Here is a 19,299-nt window from a genome sequence, read left to right on the forward strand (position 1 = left end):
TAGTATTGAGCTAAAATATTGCTGTAGAGTAACTGGTCAGTGAGTTTTTTTTTTGTTGTTGTTGTTGTTTTTTTTTACTCATAGTTTGTGTAATGGTGTTTATGGGCTATATGTGTAAAAAAAAAAAATAACTATGGAAAACAACATATTGATGTGAAAGGTGGCTTAGAGCGATGAAACCATGGAGAATTATCATTTGACTGCAGGTCCCCTTTGCTTTTCTGGATTCTTTTCTTGAGTCTCAGCTCTCTGCTCTTTCAGTGCCCTGTTTGTGGTGAACTCCCACTGTCTCAGTTCTAACACGCAGCTGTTTTGAGAGAAACAAACTCAGACTGCACACTATCTGCTCAGCAGCAAACAGACAGACGCTATTGGGGACTAAGCTGGTAAACATACTGGGACATTTAGCAGCTAAAGAGCTAGATGTTTTGTTTTAGGAGTGGATGGAAACAAAAATGTCCTGTTGCAAGGAAGCAACCAATTGCCAACAATATCACAAGACTAAAATAATGCAGTGATATTTAATGTATTTAAGCGCTGTATTAATTTCTTTTCACCAAACCCCAAGATGCCAAAAAATCGATTGCACGTTTCAACAGAGTTGGGAGGAAGTCCAAACCACTGGAGTATAAAACAAACTGTGGATTCTTAGTCATTTTTTTTTTCACCGAAACAGATCATCACCAAACCCCTGTCTAAATCCCAAAGCAGTTCACCGAGGGATCACTTCTTAAGCAGTTCTGCTGTTAGGGGCTCGAACACTAACACTGAAGTAAAGTGACTCATAAAATACTTATTAATGGCCTGCTGGTGGTGGCACAAGCAGGGGATCATAATTATTACAACATACGTTTACTGTTTCCGGAAGTAAGATATGAGATGTCTTACCTTTGACCTATTAGTCCAATCTCTCTCCCTGATTCCTGTAAGCCTCTCGGTCAGTTACCAAATCCTAAAGATATGTATAAATATTACTGTGTTGACAGAAGGAGTGTTTGTAGCACAATGCCAATAGAGAGCAGTTGATGTTTGACTTGAGTGCTGCTCTGATCAGATCAGATTTTGGGGTTTGAACTAGACAGAGTGAAAACAAATCTGCAGGACTTTTGCTGTGCCTTTTTTTTTTTTTTGCTTGTTTGTATGTTTCTTGGAGTAGAAGGCACTGCTGCCGTTGTGAGATTATTCATAGTTCATTGTTCCCTATTATGATGTGCTGAAGACGTCTGACTGGAAGAGGAAAATTCCTGTATAACTTTTTATCATTCGTTTTTTATTCAAGTTGACCTCACGTTTATGTAGTCAAAATATTGTGAATTATGGGTTTTAAGGAAACCGACCTCAACAGCCACAACATCCTCGATGACCCACTGTAGTCCAACAGCACTGTTTACATAATAACTTTACACATTTTTGTCTGGAAAGGAGTGTGTGCTTTCACCCTGTGTTTCTGGTTGAATCGCTGGCTTACGGGTGTTGGCAGAGCTGATCATCTCATGACAATTCTTCAGTGGCATAATGAAAGGTTTCTTTCACATGTTTTCTGGAGGTGGCTGATTTTGTGTTGCTCTATGACAGATCCTTAGTTGGTTGCGTCTCAAGAAATGATATTCGTGCTGCTCTTTTCACCTCAGAGAGAGCGTTACTAATTACGCATAATACGAGCTGGACTTCAGGCTAAACCTCTAACTCAATATAGAAGCTGTTCCTTCTGTCCGTCCAGACAGATTTATCACCAGACTGGGTGAGTAACAGTTTAAGGTTTATTTTGCACTGTGTCTTCTGACTAACTCTGTGATTTTCCATGTCTGAAGTTTGTTTTCAAACTCTTCAAAATTAAGGTAGAAATACATTTATTTAACATCTATCAAACATATTAATTGACCTATTTGTTGATTTATTTTCCAGCCTTTGTTTTATAGAAAAACTAACCATTTCTACAGCACAATTATAAATTACATGTTTTGTGCTTAAATTAATCTAATTGCTGTTGAAAAACATTACACACAATGGGAAACATAACATTAACTATAACATAAAATTATCAATAAATTATGTTTGGGAAGTAACAGTACAGTAGTAAACATTAACACTTAGCATAATTTTATCATTCTTGTCAAAAAAAAAAAAAAAAATGCAGTATTACAATAGTAGTATTCCATACAGAACAAACATGAGTGAAAACAAAAGAAGTAAAACACATCTATCCAGATGGTCAGGTTCAGGTGTTCATAATAGATGGCTGCCTGGATGCAGAAATGGTTGTTGGTGTTGTTTTACACAACTTACATACCAAGGCAACAAATTCCCATTTGGCAAGTGAAAGGAAAGCTGTTTGCAGCCGCTCAGCGAGCAGCTCAGCTGATTGGGTTTAGTTGTTAGCAACTGCATAAATCTCAATGAGTCAAGCTACTCCTTCTTCAGTGGAAAAATACAGCAGGCAAGCAGACCTTGGACCTTTGCTGGAGCCCAACAGTAGCTCAACCGAGACATGATGCTGTGCCAACCGATTCAGCAGTATCCAGGTCATAGATGAGGCAAAGGAAACTATTGCCACACTCTCATCTTTTTTTTTTTTTTTTTTGTTGTTGTTGCTTATGACAAGTTTGCGCAGAGATGCTGCGGTGTACCCGGCTGAGAGGAATGCTGATCAGCTTGCTGTCGCTTTAAGCAGTTCCTGGGGGAGGGGTAAGTACTTCAGTGTGTTTTTGTTTTATTCAAGGCTGCTAAATGCATCACCGCATCATATACTACTGTGACATGCGCTCCACTCTCTGCAGCATCCCGATAAACGCGCTCACTGGTGGAAAGTTTCCGTTCCTGATAATCCGGCAAGCTTAAAGTTCAGCAAATAAATAAATAAATAAATAAATAAATAAATAAATAAATAAATAGAAGCTTGTGAGCAGTGCCAAACAATCAGCTGAGTAGTTTTGTCTCTCTGCATAACTTGGGGCTCCAAAGGTTTGAAATACGTTGTCTTAGTAATTTCCAGGAGGTGGAAGGACACTTCAGGGCAGCTTTTAAAATAGTTTTCTAATTCATCTGTTTCTTTCTTTGAACATGTCAATGGAGTTCCTCAAAGGAAACAGTCTTGAGATGCCAAGCCAAGATAACAAGCTTGCGACAAAGACACAGCTGTTGGACCGTGGCCAATGGGCGAGTAAGGTGGAGTTCCTGCTGGCTGTGGCAGGAACCCTGGTCGGGCTGGGAAACCTCTGGAGGTTCCCCTATCTGTGCTACAAAAATGGGGGAGGTAAGCAGGACAGCAGATCCAGAAGAAATCTGTCACACCTGAGCTTCCGCATTTATCACACCGCACAAGGTCAAACGACCACATTTAATCAAACTGCAATGCTGACAAATCTAGAAATATAACCTTGAGATGCTAAGAGGTTCAAAAATAGAAGTTGGTGTTTGTTAAAGGAAAATTTTTTTCTTTATGTTATCAAATGCAGCTGACAAATAAGACCATTGTTTTTAGTCAGTATATGGACGTTGTCACCTACATAGGTTAGATCTACAGCAGTGTTTGATGTTTTTAATGCCATCTGTGACACTATGGACAAGGCACAGTTCATTAATTAAATATAGCAGAGGAAAGTTTTAAAGTTAAATCAGCATCTAATACAAATGTAAGAACCTCAAAAATCTTCTATTTTTGACTTTCATGCGATCAAATAATCTTTGAGAGCTTTGAGACAATATATAATTTGGCCCAAGCAAACCCTGAGGGAACAGCGTTTTGGTTTGTGTGACGCGCTCATCCTGTCTCTCTCAGGTGCATTTTTGGTTCCATATGTCCTGTTTCTGCTTGCTTGCGGTATCCCAATGTTCCTCCTGGAGACGGCAATGGGACAGTTCACATCTCAAGGATGTATCACTTGCTGGAGACACTTCTGCCCTTTGTTTGAAGGTCAGTGTAAGGACACTACACACACAAAGGCTACATTTATGTCCAGTCCGGAGAAAAAAAAAAAACAATAAAAGGACAGGCAATTGACTTGCTTCGAGAGATCTTTCTGTCAATCTCTTTAATATTATCCCTATAGCAGAGCCAACTCATTATAGGCACAAGTCTACTGTATTTAGTGACATTTATTTGCTGGAGTGATAGTTTTAAATTCTAGGAAATAATGTTATATATTACCAACAGTCTAAATGTAAGTATGAAAAGTGTTACAATTGTTTATCTGGCTCTATAAATGCATCAAACTGCACTATCATTTCAGATTAATGAACTTATTTTAAAGGCAAAAAACTTTAACTTCCTCTCAACTTGTTAATAAAGATATCTCCTGTTTTTTGAGTTTGGCATACTGTTAATTTTGGATTACCAGATTTAACTGTGACTTCAGTAGTTTGATTAACAGCATGTGTCTGTCTAACTTCTGTACCAGGTTTAATAAGTAGAAAAAGGAAGCTGGACTTAATGGTGAAATCAGCTGTCATGAAACCTGAGCCTGTTTACTCAGGTGTCTGTCTTTACCTGAATACAAGTCACTCAATGTCACAGCTATCACATATTATTGTTAACCAACCACACATATTCAAACTAAAGAGCTGGGGAAAAGATTTGGTGTTGCCTTTGTTCGACGAAACTCTGTCCTATGTTCAAAACGCAATTCTCACTAGTAACATAAATAAGCAAATATTCCTTCACCTCACTAACTTCACCTCACTTCAATAAGACCAAATTCAAGTTCTGCCAAGTATCAGCAAGATCGCAGACGTCCTAAACCTCTCTACCGTTACAGTTTGTGTTTAAAGTTTATTAATCCATACAACGCTGATCAGGCAGGATTGTTAGCAGATGGTACATATTTGTCTCCAGCCATGCTTAAAGCGATCACGCCAACACCTGATTCACAGAGGTGATCCACTGATACTGTTTCTTTAAGAATGCAGCTTTTTGTATAGTTTTCATTGTCAATAATAACAATTGTCAATAATTTAACATGATCCACACACTGTTTGTCTCCCCAGGGATTGGTTACGCTACACAGGTGGTGATTGCATATGCTGCTGTGTCATACATTGTCATCCAGGCATGGGCCTTCTTCTACCTCTTCTCGTCTTTCAGTGCTGAAGTCCCATGGGCCAGCTGCAGAAACACCTGGAACACAGGTAGTGTGTAACAAGATAGCTTGGATTTAAATTGACAGAGAAATACAAACATTTCCAATAAATTGCTTGGATTCCTGATCAATCGATATTTCAAGTGGCAGATTAATAAACTCTGTAGTAGAGGTATTCCAATGTTCTTCATATCTCAAATTACCAGAGAAATGTTGGGATTATTCAGTGCTCTCTGAGTATGTAGACCCGTGTCTCTTTGTTATCAAATAATTTTTTCATCTACACTTCTATCAGACAAAAGTTTCACGTTTGCTTTCTTGCAGAGTATTGTGTTGAATTTGATAAAAGAAATGTGTCTTCAAACTGGACAGCAAATGCAACAACACCTGCAACAGAATTCTGGGAGTAAGTATAAAAGTGTAAGGATCATAAAACAGTAGCATCGGTTTTCTCCTTAGCTGTCACCGGCACTGGGGGTGGATAAGCTCCTTGTGCGTTTGCCCATGACTTTTTAACTCTGCAGCATGTGCTGAAATGACATCATGACACTCCTAAGTGGAAAGAGAGAAGTCGAGCGGTGGAGAGAATACTTTGACGATCTCCTCAGTTCCGCCAGGGTGTCCTGGCAGTGAGGCCACTCGTCTCTGGGCCGACGTTGTTTTGTGGATGTGCAGCAGTTTTGGCAGCGGCTGGCTGCTACAGGCCATTCAGTCCTAGCACTCTTAGAGAGTATGGTGTGCATTAGAGAACGGCTGTACTTTGTCACTGCCAAGCTGCGGAGGGGTTCCGGTTCGGCGACCTTAGGATCGGGCCTGCTGTTTGCAGATGATGTGGTCCTACTGGCTTTGTTGCCCAGTGACCTCCAGCTCGAGCTGGGAGTTGGGGTTTGCAGCCAAACAAAATGAAGGTGGGATGAGAATTAGAAAACAAGAAGAACTAGAAACTAGAGCAAATTGAGAGATGGAGGGGATAGATGGACGGATTGAAAACAGAAAACAATGACTTTACAATGCTGTCATGAATGGACAACAATCTTTCCTTTCACTGGGTTCATGTTACTTCACTCAAGAGGAAGCAAAAAGTGATTTTAACAAACTGTTTTTGGCTGAATTTTTAACTCATAAAACATGTCATGATGTGGGGATGACCCAAAACAAAAAACTTAGAAACACAGATTATTTTCTACAAATAAATGCCACTTGGAAGACAATATACAATTCATAATCTAACCAAAAACCCATTTTGGGGTTTTATTTTGAAGTTGTATTTCTCTCTGTGCACCTCATTTTCCTCTGAAAGTGAAATTTCATTTCTGCATGACCAAGAATATCAGATTTATATCACCAGTCACACTAATCAGTCATTCCCCACTATAGTCATAACGTTCTTAATTTATTCAAACAGAAACAATAGTTTTTTACGAAGTTTGAAGTGTTTTTGTCTCAAACTGTTTTATCTTATTTATTTTTTAGGAGACGAGTGCTGGGTATATCTCAGGGGATTGAGGAGATTGGGAGTTTGAGATGGGAGTTGGCTTTGTGTCTCTTACTGGCATGGATCTTGTGCTACTTCTGTGTTTGGAAAGGAGTGAGATCCACCGGAAAGGTAAAACCACGTGTTTACAAGAAGACTCTCGATTTTCTGTATGTAGATGTTGATATGTGGTTCTTTTACGAGATTTATTGAATTTGTGTTCTTTACTGTAAATATGTGAGGGGGGGCGGGGTTATGATCAAGCAAGGTTCATTTATTGAATCACTCTGGGAATAAAAACAAGCATCAAAGCAAAGATATTTCCAGTGGAAATGATGGGAATAACCAAATGCAAATTCTGTATGTGGATCATTAGGAAAAAGTGCAGTGAATCTTTCTCAGAGTGATTTTCATCAGAATTTTTTTGATCAATGAATTTTGCTTTGCTTTCAGTGAGTACTGTTATGCTTAAATAAACAATCCCTGAGAGGCAAAAAAATAGAAAACTTGGCGAAGCTGAACACAGTAGTGAGCATTGTGTTATCATGTTTCAGCTCACAAAGTGTTTCTGACAGAAAATTAGATTAAACATTGTATTAACAATTTCTCGTGAAAAGAGGGAATAGTATGATTACATAACTTATGAGAACATTTTCTTGTGTTTAGTTTATGGAATTGTTAGAAATCACCTAGAGGTAATTATGCTTTTTAATCCAGTGGAGACTTGGGTATTGGAGCACCTCGCCTTCTAGTGGCTAAAATCAGTGTTACCAAAGCAATCACGAAAAACTAAATCCTTATGAAACCTATAAATAAATAAATATTTCTTTTTTCTCCCAGAAAAAAAAAAAAACACTTACTTTTTGGAGCAAAACTTCAGCTCATCATTTGCCAGTTTTCTGGCCAATAAAATGTCAGAACAAATATCAAAAAATAGCAGTTCGATTGAGTAGAACAACAGCTAGAAAAGGTAAAAAATAAAAGGAATTAAATTATTAAATGAAAGGAGAAACCGTACTTTAGCTTTAGGTCATTGTCAGCATTCTTTTGTGGAAGCAGTTTGAGAAGCGACACTGCAGTGAAACAATAATATGGGTCTTTATTTCCTGTTTCAGGTAGTTTACTTTACAGCCACTTTCCCTTACGTCATGTTGGTGGTCCTGTTGGCTCGTGGGCTCACTCTACCAGGAGCTATAGATGGTTTAACTTTCTACCTGTATCCTGACCCAACAAGGTTGGTCGACCCTCAAGTAAGTGAAAACTAAAGGTTTCAGTAAATATCCAAGGCAAACTTCCACCTCAGCCAGAAGCCCACATATAAAAATATGTACACATAAATTAGCAGGCATCTTCATGGGTACTTTCAACACTGAAACCTAACTGACTTTTGTGTTTGTAATCTTCTTAGGTTTGGATGGATGCAGGCGCACAGGTTCTTTTCTCATTTGGGATTTGTCAGGGAAGTTTGACTGCTCTGGGTAGCTACAATCAATATAAGAACGACTGTTACAAGTAAGTATTCTCCGCATTTTGTCCTCATTATTCAAATAAATTTTCAAAACATCCAGAAGACTGACCTGATCCTCTCGAGTTTTTTTTTATTTTTTTTATTGTTACTAGGACTTAGTTGGGGAATCCATTTATGTGTTGATTATTTTCTTAGTTAGTCTGTTTTTCTATAAAATCTTAGAAGTCGTAAGACATGTTCATGTTCAATTTTCAAATTGTGTGACAGTCCAAAAGCAGAATATTCAAACGATATAACAATGAAATGTAGCAAATTCTCACATTTCTCCCATCACAAGTTTTTAAGCAGATTACTCCATCTGTCATGTTGTCTGACAGTTAAAAAAAAAAAAAAAAAAGAGGTAATTATAAATGTAACGGCTAGAGAGAAATGGGGCAGCTACATAAATGAAGCATTAAGGTACAATACGTTAAAAGCTTTTGCGCAGCCAGACAGTCATTTTTTTTTTAAGCACCGACTAGTTTCGACCTGCATGCTCATTTTAGCTGGATGAACAAAAGTACCTAACATATTACATCACCCTTGCATTAGGAAACTTAAAGTAAAATTTTTCACTTTTAAAGCCTTTGAAGTATGTGTAGGAATTTTTTTTTTTTTTTTTTTTGCTTTTGGTAATGCTTTTATATTTCAATCAGTAATTGGCAGAGAGGAGTGAATGGCGATTCTTAAGTGACTACAGAATCGTTCATTTTATTCTCATTGTTTACAAATTTGGTTACAAAAATAAAAAAATAATAATGAAGTAAACTGCTGCAGAGAAATAAGAGGAAAGAAAAAATTAGGTAAAGCAGTTAGCTAGTTTCAACCTGCATGCTCATGATGATTGTATAACCACAAGACAGATAATTATACCTAGTTTTATACAAGCCATCATCCACCGCCAGTTATCAAATTATCTTGAAGACGATCCAAAAATTCAGGTGCTCAGCCAGATGGTAGGAAATAGGAATCTGGGAACAAAAAAAAGAGAAAGTTCTCACGTATGTTAGATAGGTAGATACTTTATGAAATTTAAGATACACTGTTTAGATACATTGCAAGTGATTATAGCATCTGTTATATTATTTTGATTGTCATAAAGTTAATGTCTGAAGAGAAATGGTGGTGGGAGGGGGGGGCATTTAAACTGAGACATTAACGTGTACTATATCGGAAGCCTTTGCACAGACAGTTTAAAAACAAACAAAACAAAAAAACCACACACTAGTTCCAACCTGTCTGCTTATCATGGTGGATGCAATAATAGACATAATTACACTTGGCTTTATTACCCAACGTTTTACATCACCCATTTTCAGTTATCAAAGCATCTTTGAAAGGAACAAGAAAATCTAGTTCTCATTCACATTACTTAACATTTTACATCATGAGTTATCCAACACGGTTTTAATTTAATGCAAAATAACTTTAATCTTGGCTTGTGTATTCAACAGTATTAATGTTTTTGGTGTGTTTGTTTCCTCAGGGACACATTTGTTCTTTGTTTGGTGAATGGCGGCTCCAGTTTTGTGGCAGGTTTTGCAATCTTTTCTGTTTTGGGCTTCATGTCCTACGAACAGGGTTTGCCAATATCGGAAGTCGCTGCCTCTGGTAATAACACATAAAAACACAAAATCACATGACTTCTTCTTTAACATATACATGTACAATCACATTAAATATACCTATATACCTGTTTACCTGAAGTATTATCCCAAGATAGTTGCATTTTATCATCCGATTTTTTAGGTCTCATATCATTAACCGTATCAACCTCACATACTGAATGTTTGTAAAGCTACGGAGATTTTTGTGTTTCCGCCTTTGTATTTAATTTCAATTTTTAATGATGAGCTTGGTATTTTAAACCGATGCAAACCAATTCAATCAACAAACTATGAAATCTAAATTTTAGAGAGCATGTTCAGTATTCCCTTTACGATTAGCTGTAGTGTCAAGCTGCACTATAAGTCCTCTGTATTTACAGCTAAATACAAATACAGAGTTTCCAGAACATGATCTGCAAAATAAAGAACTAGTTAAATAAAAGAAAGAATAAAGCTTTGCCTGTTTTCCCAGTAGCTTGAATGTTTTATTATTATGCGCTGTTGGTATCAGACACAAGATCTAATAAAAGATGTTCAACTGCTCAATGAAACTTCTTAAAATCAAATATTTTCCAGGATATATATTTTGTAATCTCCTTGCTGGTTTTTAACTTACTGCTGTTTGGTGTTGAGTAGGTTGTGTACCAGTTAGGTTTTTTGGGTTTGTTTTGTAGAAAATATACGTACTGTGGCCAGAGCAGCAGGATGAGAGCTGTGACTGAACCTAAACAGGAAACTTGCTACTAAAAATGAACTCAATAGAATCGAAGGCGACCAGCAGATTCAGATGATTCTTCATTATGACTGGCATTTTTTACATTGTTGTCCCACTTTTGAAACATTATAATTAAAATATTGATTACAACCATTTTAAAATGAACTCTCAATATAAAAAAAATGTCAATGGAGAGAGAATTGAAAAGGTCATATGTCTTATTGCAGGACCGGGCCTGGCATTTATTGCCTACCCACGAGCAGTAGCCATGATGCCGTTCCCTCAGCTATGGGCTATATGTTTCTTCATCATGGTCATCTTGTTGGGTGCAGATACACAAGTGAGATTTTAAAAAAAATACATTGAGTAATCATTGAATTTATTCCAGACTTTAAAAGTGCAAATGGCAGATTCCGGTAGATCTTTCACTCTAATTGAGTTAATTGTCGTTGGTGTGTATCTCTGGTAGTTTGTGAGCCTTGAGTGCCTGATGACCTCGGTGACGGATATGTTCCCCACCGTGTTTCGAAGAGCTTATCGTCGAGAGTTGCTCCTGCTGTGTCTATGCTCTGTTTGCTTTTTTCTCGGTCTCCTGCTCGTCACAGAGGTGAGAACTCCCAGAGCTTTTCAGGATTGTGGCGAGTTCACACTGAATAAAACCTATTCTGTGAACTCTAAACAAACTTTCACACAATCTGTACTTCACCACACTGAACCACTTTAGCGCTAATCTAAGTGTAATGAAGCTAAACTGTGTGCTGTTTTGTTGTTGCTGTGCAATAACACTTTAAACGCTTCTTTCCACAGGGTGGCTTGTATTTCCTTCAACTCTTTGACCATTATGTTTGTAGTGGCAACAATCTTCTCCTTCTTTCAGTGTGTCAGTCAATAGCAATTGGCTGGATATATGGTGAGTCATTATAGCTATTGTTTGTTAATGAACAATAATGTTAGAATTTTCAAATTGTAAGGTTGAGATATTGTTAAATAAGTGTTTAAAACGATTTTTGAATAGGTACAATAGCACATATTCTTTGTGGCTGATTATAGAAAAGCTTTTCTCCCATGGTACTCCATGTTCTTTCCCTGAAGTGGATTCAATCAGTTCGACTAACCACTGAAGGACAATGTTCTTTTTCAAGGACAGATTGGAGACAAAATCAAATGTTGGTTACGTTCAGATTGTTCCTGAAGATCTGAACAACAATGGTTTTCACACACACAAGTACAGATTATGACACAACCCTGTTAGCATCATTTTTCGATGTGTAATCGCCATGAGGTGGTTATGATGGACTGAGAGCGTAAACGTGAGTGCCACATCAGAGGTCTGCATTTGGTATTGTGTAATTTTAATACAGGCATGCAGGGACCTCACCGAAGGACTTCACATGGCTGTTCTCGTGGTTCTCACGAACGGTGAGGAGGCTCACCTAATCTCTTGTTGTATAAGTAGGTGTGTAGACAATGGATAAGGGCTAAAAGTGTCCTGCCCGAAGGCTGTGGCGCCCTCATAAAGTAACCATGGAATGCACGCCACCGGGTGTATGTTGTAAGCTTTCAGCTGGGAGGCAGAAGCAAGTTATTCAAATCATGTAAACTCACTGAGTTCAGTGTCATTGCACACAGTTTTGAATAACTGATAAAATGTATGGTTTGTTTTCTTTAGCTATGTCTCAAAGACAAGCAAGCAAATGATTTTCAATTATTACATTGAAGGACAAGCAGTCAAACAGGATATGTTATATTTTGTGATATCAAAGGTGATTGGCTGTGGCTTAGCAGTAGATGGCTTTAGATTTAGAAAATGACGTAGGTTGGCACGCAGTTTTCTGGATCCAGCGTTGTTAAATGGTAAACCATCAGATTTACTGGAACAGTCGTAAAGTTTACCCCACATCACTGCCAAACATGTGCAGTATTCAGGCCAAGGAGCCTTCCAAGATTAGATTTCTGTCCCCAGCAGTGAAATGTGGGCTGAGATGAATACATTTTGTGATCAGCATTCGTTCATCCATCTTCAACCGCTTTTCCGTTTCCGGGTCATGGGGGTTGCCGGAGCCAAATGCAGGTCACACTGGGCGAGGGTGGGGTCACTCTGGATAGGTGGGCGGTCCATCACAGGACCAAAACACAGAGACAGACACAGACCAACAACCACTCACACTGACACTCAGACCTACGGACAGTTTACCTCAGTTAGCCAAAAATGATGTCTTTGGACGGTGGGAGGAAACCGGAGTACCTGGAAGAAACCCACGCAGGCTCACCTCACACAACCAAAACCGCAACCCTTATACTATGGGGCAACAACGCTAACCACTATGCTGCGGTTGTGATCAGCAGTCGTTACTAAATATTAATTTTTTTTCAGGATCTCAGAGTGTTAAACTTAAAAGACCCACCCCATATAGGAAACCAAAGTCACTTAGGTGTATAGAGGGTAAGTGCTAAGAGTCCTGTGAGCCAGTAAGAATAGTATTTGATTTATCAGGTCTGGAGTTAGCACTGTTTCTTTTTTGGTTTTGGTGTCATTCCCAAAATGCTGGTCAGCCTTTAGGCCCAGGCTTCATATTATCCCACATTTTGTTCGAGGTCAGTGACTCATACTTAATTCGCACATCCAGGGAAGCTTCTCAGCCAAGATCAAGATGGGATGCTCTACATGTGGCATACTGATTAAAGGTCTGTGTCCGTCTGTGGGCAGTGTTACAGCGTCAAATAACTGGTTTCTGTCACTTAATTGATGCCTTTTAATTTTCTTTTTAACTTGTATTATCCAATTAGTTGTCGCACTCCATGCAGGTGACTTTGCTGGGCTTACAGACCTAACTTTAATGTTGTCTTTCAACAGAGGAGTTCAGTGGGATAGCCAAGGCTGGCAGCAAAGTCTACAGCAGGTCTCTAAAACTTCCTCATGCCCCTATAGATGCACTATAGATGTGTGGAAGAAGATTTCAGAAATTTTTCATGTAAAAAAAAAAAGAAACCAATACGTAACAAACAGAGAGCTTCAGAAGATCAGCAGAAAGGAAAACAGAGGCCCACTTTATATCCACCCAATAAACCGGTTAACGCGCACATGGAAGGCCTCTAAATCTTATGACACCTGTTGTCTATGTCATAAAATACATCAGGTTGACATTAAGAAAAACAAACTTATGAACACATGACCGTAGCTGATTGCAAAGAAATGCAAAGATATCTTTGAGGCCACCTATATGTTATAACACCATTTCAGGGATTGTACACCAGAGAGCACTGACACATTTATCAGCAAAATGTCACATTGTGTTATTCATAACCCTTTAATAACGTTTGTGCAAATACAATAAAAATTCTAAATTCACTTACCAAAAAAATCCAGTCTCTTAAATTGAAATACTGATATTAGTATCGGCCTCAAAAGTCCAGTTCAGTTCTTTCCCCACTGTTACTCTACACAGTGTGACAAAAAATGAAAAAAAAAAAAAAAACAACTTATCCTGAACTTATCTTTTCAAATATACTTTTACCAACATATCATTACTGATTGTCATTGATTTTTAAATCTGGAAGTCATATATTCACTGTCAAGTCAATGTTATCCCTCACCCACTTTTGCATTCCTCCAAACAATGGAGCATGCACTTCAGACCTCACTCCTGGCTACTCTGTCAATTGTTTTCAAGTAGATATTTTGCTCGCGCATTAAGTCCAATGTTCCCTTTTAAATGCAGCTTTGTAACCTCCTTCAGTCCTGTTTAAGCTTGATGGACACTAGATCCTCTTGAGGAGGGGTGTTTGGTATCTTGTGAATGTGAATGAATGCAAAAGATTTCAGAGCATGCTATACACTCAGGTTATAGAAACACATCATTCGCCCTGCCCCCATCTCCCCTCCTCTGTTCACTCAAGCTTTAAATGTTGTCTCACGTGGGTTTGAGGTTGCTGTGAAAGGGTTAGGGTTAGTAGTAAGTATGTGGCTGTGGTGAAAGTAATTTAACTTGTATCACAACAGTGTGTCTTAAATCCAGTCTACAAATACAGCTGCAAGGTTAGAATCTGACGATGTTTCTTTGAGTATATTTGTGTTTTTGTCTGTGTGCATGGGTTTTCTGCTTTGCCCGCAGATTTTACACGTTGTGGTTTTTTTGTCCTATAACATTCTGTCCTAAAAGCATCACATGTCCAGTTAAAAGCAAAATTAAGACAGCTCAAGCAATTGGTCATGTCCTCTTATGTCAGTGATGTAAAGGCTTTTTGTTATCGTTTTTGCTCTTTCGGACAGAGTAGAAGGAGATCTTTGAATAACCTTGATACGTTTCGACTGATAGTTTCAAAATTTCAAAAGCATCATCTAACGTGTTGCTAACATCAGATGATAAGACACGTCAGCAACCATGTCAAGGTAGTTTGAGCATTTCCTTCTACTTTGTCCGAAAGAACAAAAAAAAATGTCCATAAACATTTTATCAAGTTTCTTGAATATCGCACACTGCAAAAGTTAAATGATAAAACTGTCTTAGACACTGGAAATTTGATGTAGAGCTCATGTAACTGAAAAAACTGTAATCAACTGACCTGTAATAAAAGCATTAGTCAGCCAGGAGACACTTGAGCACAGATAACGTCAGTTACTTCAAATTGGACTACTTGATGACTTTCATTTGTAACTTAAAAAAAAAACCAAAACAACCAAATTCTTAATTTTGCATCATATGAAAACTGTGAAGACGTTTGTGTCACACTAAGCTAAAGACCTGGGTGACTGTACCAATATCTTTTTTATCACCACAGATTGGACTTTAAACAAGATGTTTATTATCCCCTCTATTTCCAGGTGCAGACCGACTCTTTGACAACATTGAAGACATGATTGGTTATCGTCCCAGATCACTAATGAAGCTTTGCTGGCTCTACATCACCCCAGCTGTTTGTTTGGTGAGTTTCTGAAAAGTAAAGATGTCATTGATTATTTTCTGTGTGGGAACGGGATCAACCAGTGGTAACTGAAGTGATTTTGTCTGACTCATTATATCATTGAATCCACTGATTTACTGCCTCCCTGGATGGGACACGAGGAATCAGGAAGCGATATAAATGAATGGTGTTAGGATTTTAAAAATGCACATTTCAGAAAGAGTTTCCTGAGAACTTCTTTTGGACAAACATACTACATCTGTGAGGTGTCCTTTTGGAAGTAGGTTTGTTATTTGGCCTCTTTGTTATTTGGGGTGAAAGCACAAGTGTGTCTTTACAAAAGAAATATCCCCCACAGTGAGGTGATGTGGAGAGTAATGTCACATGCCTCTTATATCTTCATGGAATATACTGAAGGAAACATAAGATATTGGTTAATGTAGAAATTTAGCAGAATAAATATTGTCCTTAGAACGATACGTGAGATGGAGGACGGAGGAAAAGAAGGGAGTAATGAAAGGGGATTACAGCACAGAACACATGGATTAAGAAATGAGTTACACAACCAGTATTCACAAGCAGCCACCAAATCACAGGGAGTTATAGTCCCATTCTGAACAAAGAAACCAGGTTCACTGGGTTTCTGAAACACATCTACACATCTGTTCTCCATAAACAAATTTCACTGGAACCAGATGAAAATAACCAATTTTATTCTTGATTGCTGTGCTTGTTGTTGTTGCTGTCAGGGTACCTTCATCTTTTCAGTGGTGAGATACAAACCTCTTAAGTTCAACAAAACCTACGTCTACCCCACCTGGGCCTACGCTTTGGGATGGTTTCTTGGACTGTTCTGTGTTCTCCTGGTTCCTCTATGGATCATCTTTAAACTTACTCAGATGAAAGGGACAATGCTGCAGGTATGGAGACAGTAAAGAAATGGATGGACTTACAAGGTCGATACAAAATGTTTGTTTTGATCAATGTGAAAGCTTTCTAAATGCAGCCCTGTTATGGCTTCATTTGAATTCTTGCTTTGATAAGAGGAAGTATTTAAGTTGCAAGGGGAGGCTAAAGGTACTGAGAACAAATTTCATGATTTCAACTTTGTGAGCTATTTCTAATGAGTTTAATTTTGCTCTCTAATTTTAGCAATAGTCTACAAGTGTAACCTTCTGCTGGAATGGAACACAAAGTCAAAGGATAATACTGTGTAGCAGCCTCACATTTTTTTAACTACTTAAAAGTAAAAAAATGCAGAGTCCCGAGAGGCTCAAACAATGGAACATATCTATTGCTGACTGATGTTAAATCGTGTAGCTGGCTGCGTAAAAAGCTGACAGTGAGCTTTCTTGAAATACCAGTAGCTTATGTGCACTGTTGGAACTCAACCAAATGCTCCTGATTGTTGAATAACTGGGACTGATTAGTCACATGTGACTATTTCTGCCATCGTTACTCAACCAGCAATATGATTTATAGGTTTCTTTAAGCATGTGTCGTCTTTGTTCTCTATTTATCGAGACAAATAGCTGCTTGTGTATGCATTTTTGTTTGTGTCATTCCAAGTCCAAATAATGCCCTGAATAATAAATAATGACTAATGCTGAATGGAGAAGCATCAACTGAAATTAAGTTCTAAATATCTCCAGGTTAAACCTGCCCTGAAACTTATTTCCACTCTGACAAACAGTGAGGAACAAGTGAGGTCCCAAAAAAGAGAACAGAAAAAAATGTTCACCAAGAAGAACAAAGAGCAGCATTGCTTTCACAGAGAACATAACAACAATTTGTGTCTTGCAAATTCTTCCGAAGGACCTAATAAAGAATTATTATTAGTAGTAGTAGTAGTAAATAAGCGATAAGTAATAATTATAGTAATACATGAAGAAGTATCAGCTTTGTATATATATTATATGTGCCTTTGTAATTCAAAATCATTGTGGGGTAAAAAGTCTCTCCCACCCTGCAGAAAATAAAGCTGCCACTCAAGAAGAAACACTTCATGCAAAAATCAGACCACTTTAAATCCTGAAACATTTACCGGTGCTATTTTCCAACAACCATCAGAGTCCAAAGACAGGCAATGATTTTTAAAAGCTAAATGAAATGACAAGTGTATCTCCAAGGCCCTCCAGACAAAGCTAATAAAGGATATGGCTGCACATGCCCCTGTGCACTGCAAATTAACTCAGCTTGACACTAATGATGCTTAGAAATGTAAGAAACGCAAGGCCAGGGCTCTCTAACTCCAGTGGCATTTATATATTCGTGTATTTGTGCCTGCTTCAGTCATGTTTTTCTCACCATTTTGACAGGTGAATTTGTGGACATGTTGAATACCAAAGTTAATGAAAAGAAGAAAATAATAAAACCATCAATCTGTGCTTCAGATAACTCAGATAAATTAGTTTCTTTACTGCTTAAGGTTCAAATTATTGAGAAGGGGAGACACACCTCTGCTGCGTGATCTGTGCAGCCAACAGTCCAAAAAGATACTTAGTTCCTCAAGAGAATCAGTTTATACCACTTAAACCGAAAAATTATTGACACTTTTAGGATGTTATAGTTGAACATTAAATTTTAAATGCAGTTCTTCCCAACACAGTTCCCATTGTGATTCAAGACCCAGGCAACACAATCCTGAGAGCCATGTCAGACCTGGAGATCCAGACTCATAGAGAGCTTTGCTGATTGGTGATAAAGTTGAAGCTGTTGACTAACCGTGATTTGACACACTGGAAGAATGTCGTCATTTTTTATGGCTTTTACACAAGTGATTGGTTGTGAGAATCTGATAAATGACTCTCAGAACTGCCAAAACATTTTAAAAATGTTTCTGGTGATTGAACCGCATCAAAGCGAAGGAGAAAAAAGTTTGAAGTAATAATAAGGATGTCAAAATTCCTCCTGAGGGAAATACGAAGGTATGAATATCAAATCAAGGACAGCTCAGACAGGTACAGGATCATTCTGTCATTGCTCTTCTCGATCGGTTAAACTGTTGCTCCATCGTGTTACTGTCAGCGTAAGACATGCTACACAATGTTTTTTATCCCCCAGCTAACTCCAAGCACAATCTCCTTTTCAACACACACCCAGATTACAATACAGCACGTGATATTTTATATACAGAGTAGAATGTAAGCATCTTTGTGTACGTTCCTGTTGAGAGGTTAAAGATTACTTTTTGCCTTTTTGTGCGTGTGAACTGATTGGTGTAATTATAGCATCCCTATTTCCACAGAACCTCAGACAGCTTTGCCACCCTGAAACCAAGATGAACAACACACTGAGGCAGCCTGAGCAATGCCCTCTGAACCCAGATGACACTCTTACTCCTGCTGCCACTGAATACAAGGGAAGTAGTGGATCTGAGTTGGAGATGCCGGTGTGAGGCACCAGACAGTTTAGCAATGCTTCAAATATTGCTTTTTTATTTTTAAGTCTTGTAGTTTTATGATATGAAGATGATAATTTTTATAAAATTATGATGAGCAATAAACTCTGCTAGGCTGCATAGTGAGCAAGTTTGAAGTAATAAAACCAACAAACAGGATAAAGAAAAGAAGCTTTATAAAGTTTTATAAATCTATGTTCAATCAAAGCAAACCTTAACTATGCATGATTACATTAGTTCAGTATCCCACCTCCAGAGATGATTAGGACACCGGTCCAAATATTCAGTTAGTCGTTATTTCCTGCATTTTCGCCTCATGATTTTTTCTCACCCTGTAATCTTTTTGATCTACACACCTGTCCCCAATCCCCTGATAAGATCTTAGTATTTAAACTACTAGACCATTGCCACTTATTGATTCTCGGATTGGCTCTTTTTTGTTCTATGCCATAACTCGCCAACCTTTTTCTCTTGGCGTTTTTTGGCTTTGTTTGCTTCTGACCAACATTAACTGGTACTCAGGCTTCAGCTGTGTGTCCTTTCTGCCTGCCGAGCTTTAATAAAGTTGAACTGTTTTGAACTTTTACCAGTGTCTCTGTCCTAAATCTGAGATTTTAGA

The 19,299-nt window shown here is 38.1% G+C and overlaps 1 protein-coding gene across 2 annotated transcripts; it reads left to right on the top strand.

Annotated features, from left to right (window-relative positions):
- The first annotated feature begins 1,283 nt into the window (after positions 1 to 1,283).
- On the top strand, positions 1,284 to 19,261 carry LOC115043508 (sodium- and chloride-dependent GABA transporter 2-like). Of its 2 annotated transcripts, XM_029502055.1 has the most exons (17): positions 1,284 to 1,522; positions 1,632 to 1,741; positions 2,603 to 2,685; positions 3,073 to 3,253; positions 3,779 to 3,913; positions 4,984 to 5,124; positions 5,400 to 5,481; positions 6,549 to 6,681; positions 7,665 to 7,799; positions 7,958 to 8,061; positions 9,543 to 9,667; positions 10,606 to 10,718; positions 10,848 to 10,985; positions 11,186 to 11,288; positions 15,201 to 15,301; positions 16,030 to 16,200; positions 18,528 to 19,261. In XM_029502055.1, the coding sequence occupies exons 4-17, from the start codon at positions 3,097 to 3,099 to the stop codon at positions 18,675 to 18,677; spliced, it is 1,788 nt and encodes a 595-aa protein (XP_029357915.1). In that variant the 5' UTR covers positions 1,284 to 1,522; positions 1,632 to 1,741; positions 2,603 to 2,685; positions 3,073 to 3,096; the 3' UTR covers positions 18,678 to 19,261. The 2 variants fall into 2 exon arrangements, with proteins under 2 accessions (XP_029357915.1, XP_029357913.1); XM_029502053.1 differs by having other exon boundaries at positions 1,284 to 1,741.
- The last annotated feature ends 38 nt before the right edge of the window (positions 19,262 to 19,299 follow it).

Source organism: Echeneis naucrates, chromosome 5 (assembly GCF_900963305.1).
Source record: "Echeneis naucrates chromosome 5, fEcheNa1.1, whole genome shotgun sequence".
NCBI classification, from domain to species: Eukaryota; Metazoa; Chordata; class Actinopteri; order Carangiformes; family Echeneidae; genus Echeneis; species Echeneis naucrates.